Source organism: Simochromis diagramma, unplaced genomic scaffold (genome assembly GCF_900408965.1).
Source record: "Simochromis diagramma unplaced genomic scaffold, fSimDia1.1 OVJJ01000159.1, whole genome shotgun sequence".
In the NCBI taxonomy this organism is placed as follows: domain Eukaryota; kingdom Metazoa; phylum Chordata; class Actinopteri; order Cichliformes; family Cichlidae; genus Simochromis; species Simochromis diagramma.
The window spans coordinates 4,011,364-4,025,788 of record NW_024387197.1 but is presented as its reverse complement, the minus strand read 5'-3'; the positions used below and the strand labels follow the sequence as shown (position 1 = coordinate 4,025,788).

At 43.5% G+C, this 14,425-nt stretch overlaps 1 protein-coding gene across 1 annotated transcript in view; it reads left to right on the top strand.

Annotated features, from left to right (window-relative positions):
* Window positions 1-14,425, top strand: part of sema4c (sema domain, immunoglobulin domain (Ig), transmembrane domain (TM) and short cytoplasmic domain, (semaphorin) 4C) — a 105,220-nt gene that overhangs the window by 52,378 nt on the left and 38,417 nt on the right. Inside the window, exon 3 of the mRNA XM_040049969.1 lies at window positions 776-979. Coding sequence (XP_039905903.1) covers window positions 856-979 — 124 coding nt within the window. The 5' untranslated portion in view covers window positions 776-855. The remainder of the gene's footprint in view (window positions 1-775; window positions 980-14,425) is intronic.

Sequence of the window (14,425 nt, the reverse complement as noted above, 5' to 3'; positions counted from 1 at the left end):
GGTTTAACACCCTCCAGGCATACAAAACCAGAGTTTGAAGTGTGTGGTGTTAATGTGAAATAGCTCATGTATCAATCCTACCTGCAGCATCATAACAAGTCAATCACCAGGCACCATTATTGGACTGTAATGCTACGTCCTAGCCGCACACTCGATGTTCATTATGTATAAGCCAATTCATTTACAACACAGTGCTATTGGATTGTCCTTGTCTCGACATTCATTTCCCACCACATTGGCGTTTGATGCGTTGCCAGCACCAGTTAACTTTGATAACTCAGCCCCGGCTTAATATACTGCCGCTGAATTGGCTTGACAAGAGTTTAGCGATAAGCTATTTCTGAGCTTTCTGAGTGGCGATAGCTGGATTATCACTCGGAGCGAGGGAGAGGCAGGAAAAAACTTTGCTGCTAACCTTCCTGGCCAAAAGTCATTAAAATGTTTAGTTTGTTTATGTTGGCAGACAGGCACAAACAGGGGCACGTACAGCGATTAAAACTATGTCCTTGTAGGCTTTAACGATTTGCATAACTCACTCCTCTTTTACATTATTGTGGATTTTGATGACAGTGTTCAAATATATTCTGCATCTTTTCAAAGTGAGACATTTATCTTTCAGAGCGGCTTGAGTGTGTGAACTCTTTTGTGTGGCTTTTTGAAAAATGCACATGTTGTAAATACTGCTCTGACAAAATTGTTTCTGATAAGCAGCTAAGCCAATAAAATGAAGTGAATTGCTGCCTCCAGCTGATGTGTTTTTTTTCTTTTGCTCCAGGCACGCTGCCAGGAGCTGGGCCGTTCTCTCAAGTTGCTCTGACCGACTGATTGATCCCTCGATCCATCGCTCAGCGCCAAATGGGAGCTCCCATAAGAGGTATGTGGGGGACGAAGGTCCTCCTCCTGGTGTTTCTGGTCGGATGGGAGAAATCGCTGGGCCTCAACTGGAACCCGATCCCGCGCAAGACTGTCCGAAATCAAGGTGAGCGATCAGTGAATTAAGAGCTGATAGTTTGTAATAGGGATGGAGTAAGTTATAATTTTGGGATGACATACTGACATATTGTCTTCAGGCCAAGGAGGGACCCATGGGTGGGCCCAGTGAGAGAGTACTAAAGCTTATGTGCCTCCAAGTGGAAACAATCACATGTACTGGGATTTTTTATTTACTTTTTTTTTTCAGTTTTACAATCAAGCTTTAGCATAGGTTGTTTTTTTCACCTGATATCTTCACACACACAAGTGATAGTGTTGATAAACTATATACTGTGAATACTAAAGCCTCGACCTGGGTGTTTTCACCATTTTCATCTTTGTATTTTGAAACTGTACGTGATGAACAAGGCGTGGATCTGACCCTAAGGACACAACAGACGTCACAGACATCTAGTCACAGATCACCTCCTGCTTGCTTTTAGAAAGAATTCAGGTTTAAGACAAATCAACCTGACTTTTCGGATTCATCTCCACTTTTATACAAAGTTGCTGACAGTATGCGCTCACAGATACCATAAATATCCCTGCCCTACAGGCACTATAAGTTTCTCCAAATTGAATTCTCTGCATTCCTTCAAAGATCAGCCCTGTTAAGACAAGCCACTACTAGGGATGGGTACCGGTATCTGGTGCCATTATGGCACCGGTTCGGACATAATCGGTAGTAACCAGACCGAAAAGCAGCGCACATTTCGGTGCTTTTTTTTCCTGAGATGTCATACACTTTGGATTCTAGCCAATCATTTTACCTTTCCGAGGATAGTAGGCGGGCCCAGGTGCGTACTTACGTTCTGTTAGAGCAGAGCTACAGATTAAAAATGCCCAAGGCGAAGCGGTCAAATTCTGGCTGTACTTCACAGCAAAAGATGCAAACTCAGCAGCCTGCAACAAGTGCTTTAAGGTGATACTGTGCAAAGGAGGTAACTCCTCGAATCTGATGAAACACCTGGCGACGCATAGCGTTTTTTTTAAAAGCCGAGAAATGCGCCGTATTTGATAGCTTGCTGCGAGACCTCACACCGTGCACATCTACTGCGGGTGTGGTGCCTGTTATCGGACACGGAGTTAGCAACAACCCCCAAAAACCCGAAGAGGAGAGTCCTGGCCCCTAGCCCTGCCAGTGTAGCAGAAATGATGACGGATGATGACGGCAGCAGCAGCCGTTCTTCTCTGCGTGAGTAGCTTAATGTTGTTCGTGTGTAATTTACGTTGAGTAGGCTAACCATGTTATTAAATTAATGCATGTAAGGTGAACTAGCAAACACCGTCGTAGTTACATGCGGCTGTCTTCTTGTTTGATGGCAGATACTCCCTTCACCCTGGCCAAAAAGGCTAAAATGACCAAAGAAAAAGTGGAAAACAGCTAAACATGAGAGGTTTTTGGACAAAGTTTGTGTTTTTTCCATTGATTAAGCACTGCTTCCAGCCAAGAGTGATACCATAAATCCCCTATAGCTGCAGAAAAGGCTAACATTGTTATCTTTTTACAAAAAAACAGCTGAACATAAGAGGTTTGTGGACCAATTTTGTGTTCTCCATTCTTTAAGCACCGGCATCGTTTCAAAAGTACCGGTTTGGTACTGGTATCGGATAAATCCTAAACGATACCCATCCCTAGCCACTTCTGGCCAGTGTTACAGAAGGTGATACATTTACACATCCCTGATATTATATCCACTGACTGAATCCTCTAAAAGAAATGTTTCATTTTTATGCGGTCTTCTGACCGAGCCAATAAGGTCGATGTATTAGACTGATAGATCAGTCACTGAAATGACTTATCTGGTCAGGCATCGGATACAAAACCAATAATTGGACAGATGTATTCCATAACAACAATCAGGAGGATTTCTCAGTTATATCAGAGGTGGAGGTTTTCTGAGATAAGGCCCACATCGACCCTCAGTGAAACAATGCATCAGTATAATCCTAGCGCTCAGCTGAATTTGCACCATTTATCTCAGCTCTCCTCTGCAGCCAAACCCAGCTTTCTTCACTGAACAATGCCAATTGTTGCGAGCTAAGAAATAGTCTTTTTTTTTTTAATCCCTCCAGGGAGAAGAGCTGCCTCACTCTCTTGGGGATTAGGGAAATACTATAAAGAGAAGTGGGGGGGGGGGAAAGCTGTGAAAAAGTATATTTTCTCACCTCTCTGTTCCACCTATCCCACCTTTCATCCCCATATCTCTCGCTCCCTTTCTCTCTCTTCCTGCTCTTTCTTTTTTGCCTTTTATCCCTCCCCTCCCCTCTTTTGCTTTGTGTGCCGCGGCTCATCGTATGAACCTGAAATGCTCTTATGGCGTTTTCACAAACAGCTTCGATTTCAGCCGCTCTCGAGGAGAATGGTGCGCACGGCGGTAGCGGCAGCGGCGAAGGAGCGTGGGGATATTTCAAAAGCTTCTTTCACAGCCGCTATCACTCCCATTCTCCTTTTCTTTTTTTTTCTCTATCCTTACAACACCTCATCACTGGCGTTTTTGGTGTAATGTAAGGACAGAGAAGATGGGGGGAAAAAACAATCAGCAGGGTGTTGATAGTTTGTGGTGAAATGCCCCGTTGTGACAAAGTGAAGCCAGCGCTGGCACAGAGCAGCACAGATCTCTGCTGCTGCACTCTAGCCGGCACACACTTTGGCTGGCATACACTTGTGGCGAAGACACACCAGACAGGGGAAACGGGGACATCTGCTACCAAGGAATAAATAACCCTTTTTTTGCATTTTTCCTTTTTAGAAAAAAAGTGTGTTGAAAGACAACTCCCGTGGTTTCTCGTGCAGCTTCGCTTTCATATCGGGAGTGCCTCTGTCATAAAAGTCATCATAAAAATCTCATCATGAAACATAGGAGAAAGGCAGATCGCATCACGTCATCTCTGATTTGAGTGTGGCTCTCACGTGCAGTGAGATTCTTGACGCAAAATGAGTTGCATTGGAAACAAGCAGGATTATCATACCTGTTGACAGATTTCTTCGCTTGGTGAGAGAGGGGAAGGAAAAAAATGAGATTTTCAGGCCCTGCTACTGGGTTAAATGACTTATATGGATGGATTCTTGCTACAGTGCTGAGAAGGAGATAGGAGAGAAATGGGGGGGGGGGGGATACAGCTGCAGAAAGAGGGAACGATGGATTGGAGTGGAGAGACAAAATGAAAAGAGAGGGAGAGAGAGGGGAGGTATAATGGAAAGAAAGCAGGAAAGTGAGCGAGAGACTGGGGAGAGAGGCCAGTCAGTAACTGCCTTAAAAGGGCAGAAAGTAGCTTCAGAGGATAGACAGAGAGAGAGGAAAACACAGACGCAAACTGCCGGCCGTTCACCCAGCAATTCACATTGCACCTAACCATCTCTGCGAAGCATCCATGTGAGCGCGTGTGCGTGTTAGACAGACACAAGAAGAAGGGCGATGATAAAAGAAGACGGAGGGAAAATATAGAGCGACGGAGGGCCGTTCTGTTTATACGTATTTGTTTGGAGGGAGATGTGTGTGTGTGTCTGTGTGTGTGTCTGTGTGTAGTTGTGAATCTGCCTATCTAATCTCCCCTTGTTTATACGTGTGTGTGTATACTGCTTGGTTGACAGTCTGAGGGATTTGGAGCTTTTAGGTGGTATAGGAGGGGAGTGTGTGTGTGTGTGTGTGTGTGTGTGTGTGTGTGTGTGTGTGTGCTGCTGAGTGAGTTGGGTTATGGTAGGGGAGAGATGGTTGAAGAGATAATATTTACCCCCACCCCCCTCACACACCCTGCAATTAAACGAGGCTTACACGGGGTTGCAGGAGAAGAAAAGCAAACATCCTCTCTCTGTGTCTCGCTATCTCCCCTCTTCTTCTTCTATTTCTTCTTCCCCTCTTATATTTTTTTTTAAAGTCACATGTTGACATTTGAAATTTTAGGCCTGTTGTTATTCCTCACCAGCCACTCGCCACATTAGTGGAGGGGGGGAAAGAAATCACTGTTGGCTTCTAATGAGACATTTTATGTACACACATTATGTATGGCCCTCGTGGAGCTGCTAATGAGTGCTGAAAATTTACATACTTTACATTTTTCGCTCATATTTTCTCATTCTGCACCCTGATGTAGTGCATGTGTCTTGATTTCTTTTTCCCTTTTATACGGATAATATTTCACATTTATGTTCATATTGTACAAGTTGCTCATTCATCCTTTTTCGCAAAAGGTTTTCTTACCCATGAATACTGAGATGCTGTCTGCTTTTTCTACTTTTTGACTTACCCATTAGGCACTCAGAAGCCCACTGGTTCCCGGAGGACCTAATTCATTAACAATGGGTCAAACTAATTCTCTAGTAGTAGTTTGTAGCAAACTAGGGGTAAAATAAAATAGGGTTAGATTGTGCATTTTTGGGATGGAGGGGGTCATCTAATTGTTTGGGGGTGGGGGGTCTAATATAATAGGGTCTTTTCCTTTAAAATATAAGTGTGTCTCAGGATGTATGCTCTTGTGATTTGGTGCAATTAAAATTGAAATTGACCCTGCTGTTGCCAGAGGTGTTTAACAAATTTAAATGAAAGACTCCTACAAACAGCTGGAAGGAACAAACACATTTTTAGCTCATGATATATTGTCAGTTTTAATAAAGAGCTTAATGGAATACAGTTCAACAATAGCACTGGAGTCTGTGAACAGGGCAGCTTAATTTAGCTGCACTGGTGCACTGCACTAGCCTATATGAATAATGAAAAGTAGCAGCTTTTTCCTCTCTGCTACAGTTCCCTGTCACTCTGTGCTCACGCTGGGCTTAAATGTGGTGACGAAAAAAAGGTTTGGGGAACACAGCAAGTCTTTCCAAGTGCAACAACTTTTGCACAGGTGTCTCACTGTAGGTGGCATTTGTACAAATAACGGTAAAGAGCGAAATGATGTGCGGTGGTAGTGCAAATGGCAGAAAAGCCAGAAACCAAATATAGGGTTTATTTTAAATTAACCTTCCCGTAGCGTCTATAAGGTAGTGGAAGTGTATTGAAATTAATGTGCTGTTCTCTTAATTCAAAACAAGCAACTGTTTTTTGATTTTGTCAAGTTGACATTAACCCAGGTCTACACATCTGTTAGGGTCATGTCACCAGTCGAGCGTTTTTTGTGGGATTTCTTGGCAACATTCTGCCCGCCTCGCTACTTAATCTTACAAGTGGAACAGATTTCAGATATCTGTTGTCTGTGCGCCTCAAATCTGACCTTGTCCTTCTTTTTGCACCTGCTTTTTTGGATTGGATTGGATTGTAGTATCCATTATGTTGCTTTAAGCTACTACTTTCACACACTTAACCTGACCAATTTCCATTGACCACAGAAAATGCTTTAGCTGAAAACACCACCGTCTGTCCCAGTCCTTACTGACTTTCTCTGCTGGACACCATATTTTATTCCATGGCTTTAGCTTTCACATACACTCATACACAACCACACATAAACTTCTCAGCCCCAGCCCAATGACAGAGGCCGGTAAGCCAGAAATCTGACAAAACACAGCTGTACGGAAAGAAAGAAGGAAAGAAAGAAAGAAGGAAAGAAAGAAAGAAGTTGTAGAATCTAAGCTCTTACAAATTTGATATTATGCTTGAAAACCTAGCGAGCTTTGATGCTGAAAATGAGCCCTGCATCTTTAAAGAAAGGCCAAAGCAAATGTACGCCTCTTGATTTAAAAAAAGAAAGATTGAGAAAAAAACACACATACACTCTGTAGAAGCAGATTGGAAAAGGGCTGGGCCTCTGACCTCCAGAAACCTCTCTCTTCTCTCTCTCAACCTTCTTCTTTCTTTTTTACCCTCCTCCTTTCTGTTTCTCTGCCTTATCTCCTCAAACCCTCCAATTACAGTAATGAGTGGTTGAGAGCGAGGGAGAGGAGGAGGCAGAGAGAGGCTGTGCGTGACTGGGAGGATAGATGGTGGGGGGACAAAAGTGGGAGGGAATGGAAGGAGGAGATTCATCATAGCTTTTTATCTGCTTTGAGTGCCAGTCATCCACTGACCCTGTGCTGATTGGTCGGTGAAGATTAACAGCCGGGACCAAATGTCGAGACCTGCGCTGCTCTCTGTTGTCGTTCTGACTTCGTGAGGGCTGATGTGGGGGCAAGTGGGCATGTGCATTAAAATGAAAATGCCAGTCTGAGGGTACTCTTATCCAAAGGACCTTTTTTTTGCAGCAGTGAGGGACGCAACTGTGTGCAACGGTTTTAGATTATGAAGAATGACGCACAACACCTCACGGGTTGTTTAAGCAGTCGATTTGATTGCTTTCTTCTTTCATGGCCTGCCACCTGATGGGGTTAAAGTGGCACATGCTCATATTAAATATTCCTATTGTGTTTCACACAATGAGGTCAGTGTATGTACAGATAATGCGTTTGAGGTCAAGTTTTCTGAAAATCTTGTGGATGTAATGACTCAAGAAGAAACATCAAGTAGGAGGCTGAGGGAGGACAACGACTAGTATTTTTTTCTATTTTTGCATCTATATGATGTCACTGAGAACAGATATCACTAATATGGTCATCTCTGGCACCTCTAGCTCCCCCGTCCTTATCCTCAGATCTTTATTTTGCGATTATCACTTAGTAAGAAAGTTGTAGGGAAGGGGAGAGCAGCTAAAATGCTTCTCTCAGACTGTGGATGAACTGATGGGAGGGTTCGCTGAAACCCAACGTAAGACACATAAGGAATATTTTGAACTGTAAAATCAAGCGAGGCTGTTCAAGCACAGTCCATTAATAAAAATATGGAGCATAGAAGGTCCACTTCTACACAGCTGCACTGTGATTAAATCAGTAGAAAAATGCTTGAACTAAGTACTACATAATGATACTCGTCAGAAATGTCAGAACTGGAATGTGCTGTCACTGAGGTGGCTGAATGTTAATACTACAGTCAGCAAGACTCTGAGCAGCAAATTCCTGAATAGAATTTGCCGCTGAATTGAAAATGAATAGACACAAGTGGACAAACGCATACACTCAGACCACTGGTGTCTGTCTAAACCAGATTTAACTGCATACAGCAGCGGGCCCCAACCCCCGGGCCTCGGACCGGTACCGGGCCGCGAGAGTTGAGGCTCAGGTTTGAAATGTATGGTTTTCAGGGTTTTTATCGGTTTTCAGAGGTTTTCCTGGGTCTTTTCACGTATGTTATGAATAAATCTTCTTTTTTTTGGTTCCGCGACACCTTAAAGGCCGGTACATGAAAATATTGTCGGGCATAAACCGGTCTGTGGCGCAAAAAGGGTTGGGGACCGCTGGCGTACAGCATGTGGACACATTTTCACTGTAGTTCTCCATAGTCTTTGTGTCTTTTGTTGTGAAATCACTGCAGGTTGTGGCCTTTAAAATCCCGAACTCCATTCCACTCCACAGGCTCCCTTGTATCTCTCTGTGTGTGTCATCAACACAGCATTGTGCACAAAGCGGCCCGGCTCACCACAGCTGGTGCCCGTCGCTGTAAGGCTCATACATGCTGAACCATGACGCATGGAAAAACTGTACTCTTGACTTCAACCGGTTCTTGATTTGTTCTGCTTGTTGTGGATTGCAGTGGCGACACCCCACCGAGCCAGGCTGTTCACCACCGCCGCCGTCGCCCCCACCTCTTCCTTTCATCTTGCCTCGTCATCCCCCCTGAAAACCAACCCCCACCCCCAATGGGCTCACTTCTTCTTGTGTTAATCCACTTTTACCACTTCCTCCCCTCCCACTCCATCACGCTCTCTTCCAATTCTCCTGAATTGAGCGCTCTATAGGCGTGACTGTTTATCAAAAGCGGCAACAATAAAGCTTTTACAGAAAACAGATGCTACAAACAAGGATTTACACGTGGAAACAAGAAATGTATCACCTTAAAACCTGTCCCTTTATTTGGTATCATTTTCCTTTGTTCAGCATCGAGTCGGTCCTGACATGAATTCCAATGAAACTCGCTCAGTGTTAATGAGCCCTAAATAACAATAGGTAGATTCAGCTAGTAAGGGTATGCATATCTTTCCCTTTAATGTCTCTGTCTTTCTTCATGCTCTCATTCTGTCGTACACCTGCCTTCCTTGTGAACTTCTGTTGAGCAGACGAAGCTTTGCTGTGTGCGTGCGTGCATGTGTGTGTGTCTTTGTCAGAGCAGTGTTGTTTTTATTCTTTCAAAAAGGGTGCCTGCTCTTATGGAGGTCTGTGCACACGCTAGGGTCTATCTGGATGATTGTGTGGGGGCGCTGAGCGGCGTCTCTCCCTCCTCTGTCTGTCTTGTCTCTGCCTCTCATTCGCCGTTTTGTCGCTGCTTCAAAGCGCCCCCTAAAATAGGCCTTTAATCACAGTTTAGTGTGCAAGTGGCTAGGCGGTTGGAAGCTATAAGAAGAGGCTGGGTGTATTTATAGCAGACAGTGAGAGGAAGGCTGGAAGGCTGGTGGAAGCTGACCGCAGTGGCGAGTCCCGGACTGAGAGCTTTTCACCCGGCCATGAAGCAACAGGCGCTCCCCGTGTCCCGCCTCTTCAATGGAGCTCTGTTTGGACTGGCTTGGCTTGATTTAGATTAGGGAGGGTGGTGAAGCTTTGACCTGACCGTGACCTGTCCTAGTGAGTCGTGCACATTCATACACACATATGATGGGTCTAAATGCAAGCAAGTACACACACAGCTCACATTTGCATACAGTGTACTAGTGATCATTTCCCCCAGGATGAAATGCAGTCACATCTTGATTTCTTTCAGCATTTGTTTTAAGTTCATCGGTGTTACTTGATCAAAGACATTTTTGTCCTTGTTTTTGTATCCAAAGAACAATAACATACTATGTTTAAGAGATGGCTTTTGAGCTGCTAAACTTTTATGACGTGAAAGTAAACAAATGAAAGTGTTTCATCCTTGACAAGGTTTTCCTCTCGTACGCTGCACTGTGCCATCCACTTGATAGTTTTGCAAGACACTCCAGTCGTTTTATGTGGGTTGTGTGAAATGCCTCTGTTTCGGTGCATTCAAGGACACGCTGACACATCTGTGCAACACAGCTCAAGGTTGTGGCGTTGTACTGATCCGGGTAGGCTTATTTAAACGCACAAACATTCGTTTCTTGAGTTGTACGTACATGTAATGCGCCGATTGGTCACATGTAAAAGAGAGCTGCAACGAGATCAGTTTAATGTCTTTTCTTTGTAAACTTGGCTCAGGTCCAAAAGTAAGCAAATCAATATAGATTGACTAATATTTGTTAATATATTAGTGTCAGGATATGTAACAATAAATCAATAAACTGTGGAGGTAAACACAGACGACACGAGAGCTCTCACTTCTCACGCCAACTTTGTTCTTGTTCTAACAACAACTGACTACATCGCGCCACAAAACTCAGCAACACACTTCCTGTACACTGGGTATGAGTGGAGCCCTCCAGTGGTCCACCATGAAACCAATGAATCATTTAAAAATTAAAATTTAAAAATTAAAGATGATTTGAAGAGAGAAATACACTAGAATGCCCTCGAGTGTCCACTAGAGGGCACTCTGCAACTTGCTGGTTGTTGTGTTTGTGGTTTGTTTGGAAAACCACAAACACAACAATCAGCTGATCCCAGTAAGGTCAAGTGATCCATGACATAACTTTTAACTGCATTGTTATATGATATTAGTAAGGTCTCAAAAATAACTGCACATAAATGTTTGAGAACTCTGTTTATGTTTTCTGTGTCTGAAAGACGAAAAATATCCGCTGATATATCAGGTTTTAAATCACCAAATATCGGTCTTAAATTTCCTCGTTCGATCAGGCACTAGTCTAAAAACTGCAAAACCTTTGTTTGACATCTAAAGTCATCAAATCACTGTTTTGCCGATTTTGTTTTCAGATGATTTTTCATCAACTGAATTGATTTCAAGGTTCAAGATCTTTCGAAGTTCAGTTTCTAGCAGCACTGTTCAGGCTCTCTGGCTTTCTGTTTGTTCTTTTGTTTGTATTGCTCCCCTGCCTGTTAAACTCATTACACCTCCCCTCATGTTTGCTCCTCATTTCTTATTTGCACTCTTTTATTTTCACTTCTCTTCTGCTCTCTGTGATTGTTTTATCCAGGCATCAAAGGCCTTGTAATTTAACCCAAACCGCCCTCAGACATACACACAATCACCAGGTCCTTAAAATGATGGAAAAATCTGAAAATAGTCTAAGTGTCAGGCTTTAAATAACATTCAGTCTAAAAAACAGTGAGTTCTTTTCAGAGAAGAAAGACGCCGTTCTGTATGCCGTGTGTACAAAATACTTCCTTCAGGATTTTTCTGATCGTGTAGATGGAGTTTTTTTACCCGTCCCATTGACACACACAGAGATGAACCATACCACCTGTGGACAAGTCTTGTGTTTGTTGTCAACAAACCCTCTCTCTTCGAGGTTGCGACCTCCAGCCACACACACACCCCACAGGTAGCCTCAGGGTGCCACAGTGCAGTGTAAGGTGGAAAGCGCACGTGCCCACATCGCCTCTTAATGACAGAGCCGCTGATCACTTCAAACAAAACTTTCCATCTGTTGGTGGAGGGATGTTGAAGTCACTGAGCAGGTACCCTGGAGAGCTGTTTGGGACTTTGAACGCATGTGTGTGTGTGTGTGTGTGTGCAAGTGCAATGTCTTTTACTGTGTTTATTCACTGTGGGTGCATGTGTACGCGCGCACTGATTTGTGTTGCCAAGTACCTCCACACAAATGTGTGTGTGTATGTGTACCTCAGTACACATGTCAGCTCTGGAGTTTTTTTGCCCAGCCGTGTGGAACACAGCAGATGTGTTCAGCTCTCCCCCGAGGAAGCCTCCTCCGCTCTCTCCCTCTCTCCCTCTCTCCTCTCACTCTCATCTAGCCCGTTCATCCGCACATACCCCCCAATGTTTATACGCCACTGCTCTTCAGATAATAAGCTGACTTCACTACTTATCCCCCTTCCTTCCTTTGGTTATATCTTCACTCCTCCCTTCCATCTCTCTGTACCCTTCAAAACATGTTACGACTTGGGATTTCTTTAAGCTGAACTTGTCCAAATTAAAGGCTTTCAGTGGTCTAAGATGGTCCAAATGCTGCTTTAAAATTGGTTTGTTAGACCTTGGAGGTTTAAAAACCTGGTATATTTGCTATTTTTTTTTGCATCTGTTTTGCCCCTACAGCAAATAAAGACATACATAACTTAATTCAAGGGTCTGAAGCTCACACTCAAAGTACTTTAACTATGATCAATGGACAATAATCTATTTTGTCTTTTAGAAATCTGTTGCAGGTGTGTGCACCAGTTATTAGAGTGCATTTTTGCCCCAGAGACCCTCAATGATCAAATCATACTTTTTTGTGCATTACCAAAATGGGTTTTCAAGCAATGGATTTGCTGTTCAGTAAGCAGGGACATGCAGACAAATCTAAGTCTTCCATGCAAACCGCATCAATCAATGCAACCAAAGCAATCACAAGGAAGTTCTTGGTGCAGCTCCTTTGGCAGCCAGGTTCACCTAGTGATAGGCGGTTACCCGGAGATCACTGACTGCCCTCTAGGTCACGTGTGAATGGGGCCTTAGCAATTGATTTTACAGCAACTACCAGCAGCTAATTGCAAGCAGTCAGGGAGTAGCGCCCAGTAGTTACCAGGCCGTCACTTTCTAGTTCATATAATCTGGTGATGGTAATGGTAGAAACTGATGTGCTGGAGTTCATTGAATTAGCTTTAACCAAAACAAAAACCCCAGACACATGGTTCCTTACATAAATGCTAGTTAGATAGTTAATAAATCTAGAATAGTTGAGGTGTAATGAGACTATTTTCAATCACTGTGCCAGATTTCACAACTTTCCTGTCTAGGATGTAGCTGCAGGATGACTATATCCCAACAACAACAGTGACATGTTGAGCAAAGTGTGCAGTTGTGTGTATGTATTCCTTATTACTGTCACGGCAGCTGTTAAACCATTACTTCAGCTGCTCTCCTGTCTTCAATCATCACTGGGTTTCAGCAGGGATGCATTCACAGGTCAGCACATCTCCTTTTAGAGCAACACATTTCTTGTGAAACTCACAGAATCAGAGCCAACCAAGATGTGGAACACTGCCCCAATATGTTTGAGATGAAGGAGAAGAGATCAAAGTCTGTGCAAAGCAGGACAATGTGTCACCAGTTGGCTGTAACAATGCATTTTTTGGAAATTGTCTTAGATAACAAAGCAATCTTGGGCCGGGGGCGGGGTTAAACGGTTGTTAGGGATGTTCCCTTGTCCTTGTTCTGCTTATCTGTAGTGCCAGCATTATTGTGTTTTTGGTATCAAGTGGTCATAGAGAATAGAAAAAAGGCTTTGAACCTTAAAAGCAAGGGCATTGTAAGGATTAAATAGTTTACACTCTCAAGCTTACAAAATGTCTCCTTTTTTTTCTTTTTCTTTTCGAACCTGGCTTTCTCATCTCGCACACACAAACCCGCTCACACATGGCGTGCTCCTTCAACCAGAACAGGCTTCTCCTTGTATATAAGTCTATTTAGTCCCAAGTAGGCCACAGCATCACATGAGCAGTTAGTCACACCATAAATCACACACCGGTTCCTGATGCTCCCTCCCTGGATTTCAGCTGCTATTTTCAGTTGAAGCGGGGGAAAAAAGGCGAAAATGTGAAAATACTGGTGGCATAGAAAACAAAAAAAAGAAATATCCTTATTCAGTATATGAGATCACATTACGTGCGGGCGCTGGCTGTCGTCGCCTCGCATTTTGCACACATTCTATCAGCCTGGATAAAGCGAGAGAGGGGAGGAGCAGGAGAACAAGGTGACACTACAAGCAACACGAGTGTGGATAATGAAAACTAAACACCATCCTTTTTCTCTTTCCTCTCGTCTCTGTCTCAGCTTTCCCTTCTGCTCTGCACCACTAGTTTGTCTGTATGCTTGTCGGGGGATTTGAATGGTGTGCGCGCGCATGTGTGTGTGTATGTGGGTGCGTGTATGTAGGCATGTGTGTGTGTGCGTCTGAGAGCGAACAGCAAAACAGTAGCTGTGCCTTTTTTTTAAATTTTTATGGAAAAAAAGTCGACTGTAGCTATTTCTCCGCAGATGGGAGCTCGGAGAGAACATTTTGTGATTTTTGTCATAATCTTTCTGTGATTGTTTGTGTCAGCCTGTGAGCAGCAAAAAAAGACAAACAACCCCAAATTGCAAGTAATCCACAACAAATTAAACAATCCTGGAATGAATCAAATCAGTTCAGCTATTTCATGTCAAAGGATGATAGCTTGAGTTGACAAGAGCTAAGTAATATTTTGTCATTTTAATCAAATTACAGCAGTAGTTGCAGGAACAGCTGAGAAAGAAAACCAGCCTTGTGTTGTAGAAGGGATTCTAATAGCCAGCAGGGGGTGACTTGTACAGAAGAATAGAAGAAAAAGAGTCTGACTTGAGACGTTATTTCCTGATTAGTTATGTTTTCAGTCGCT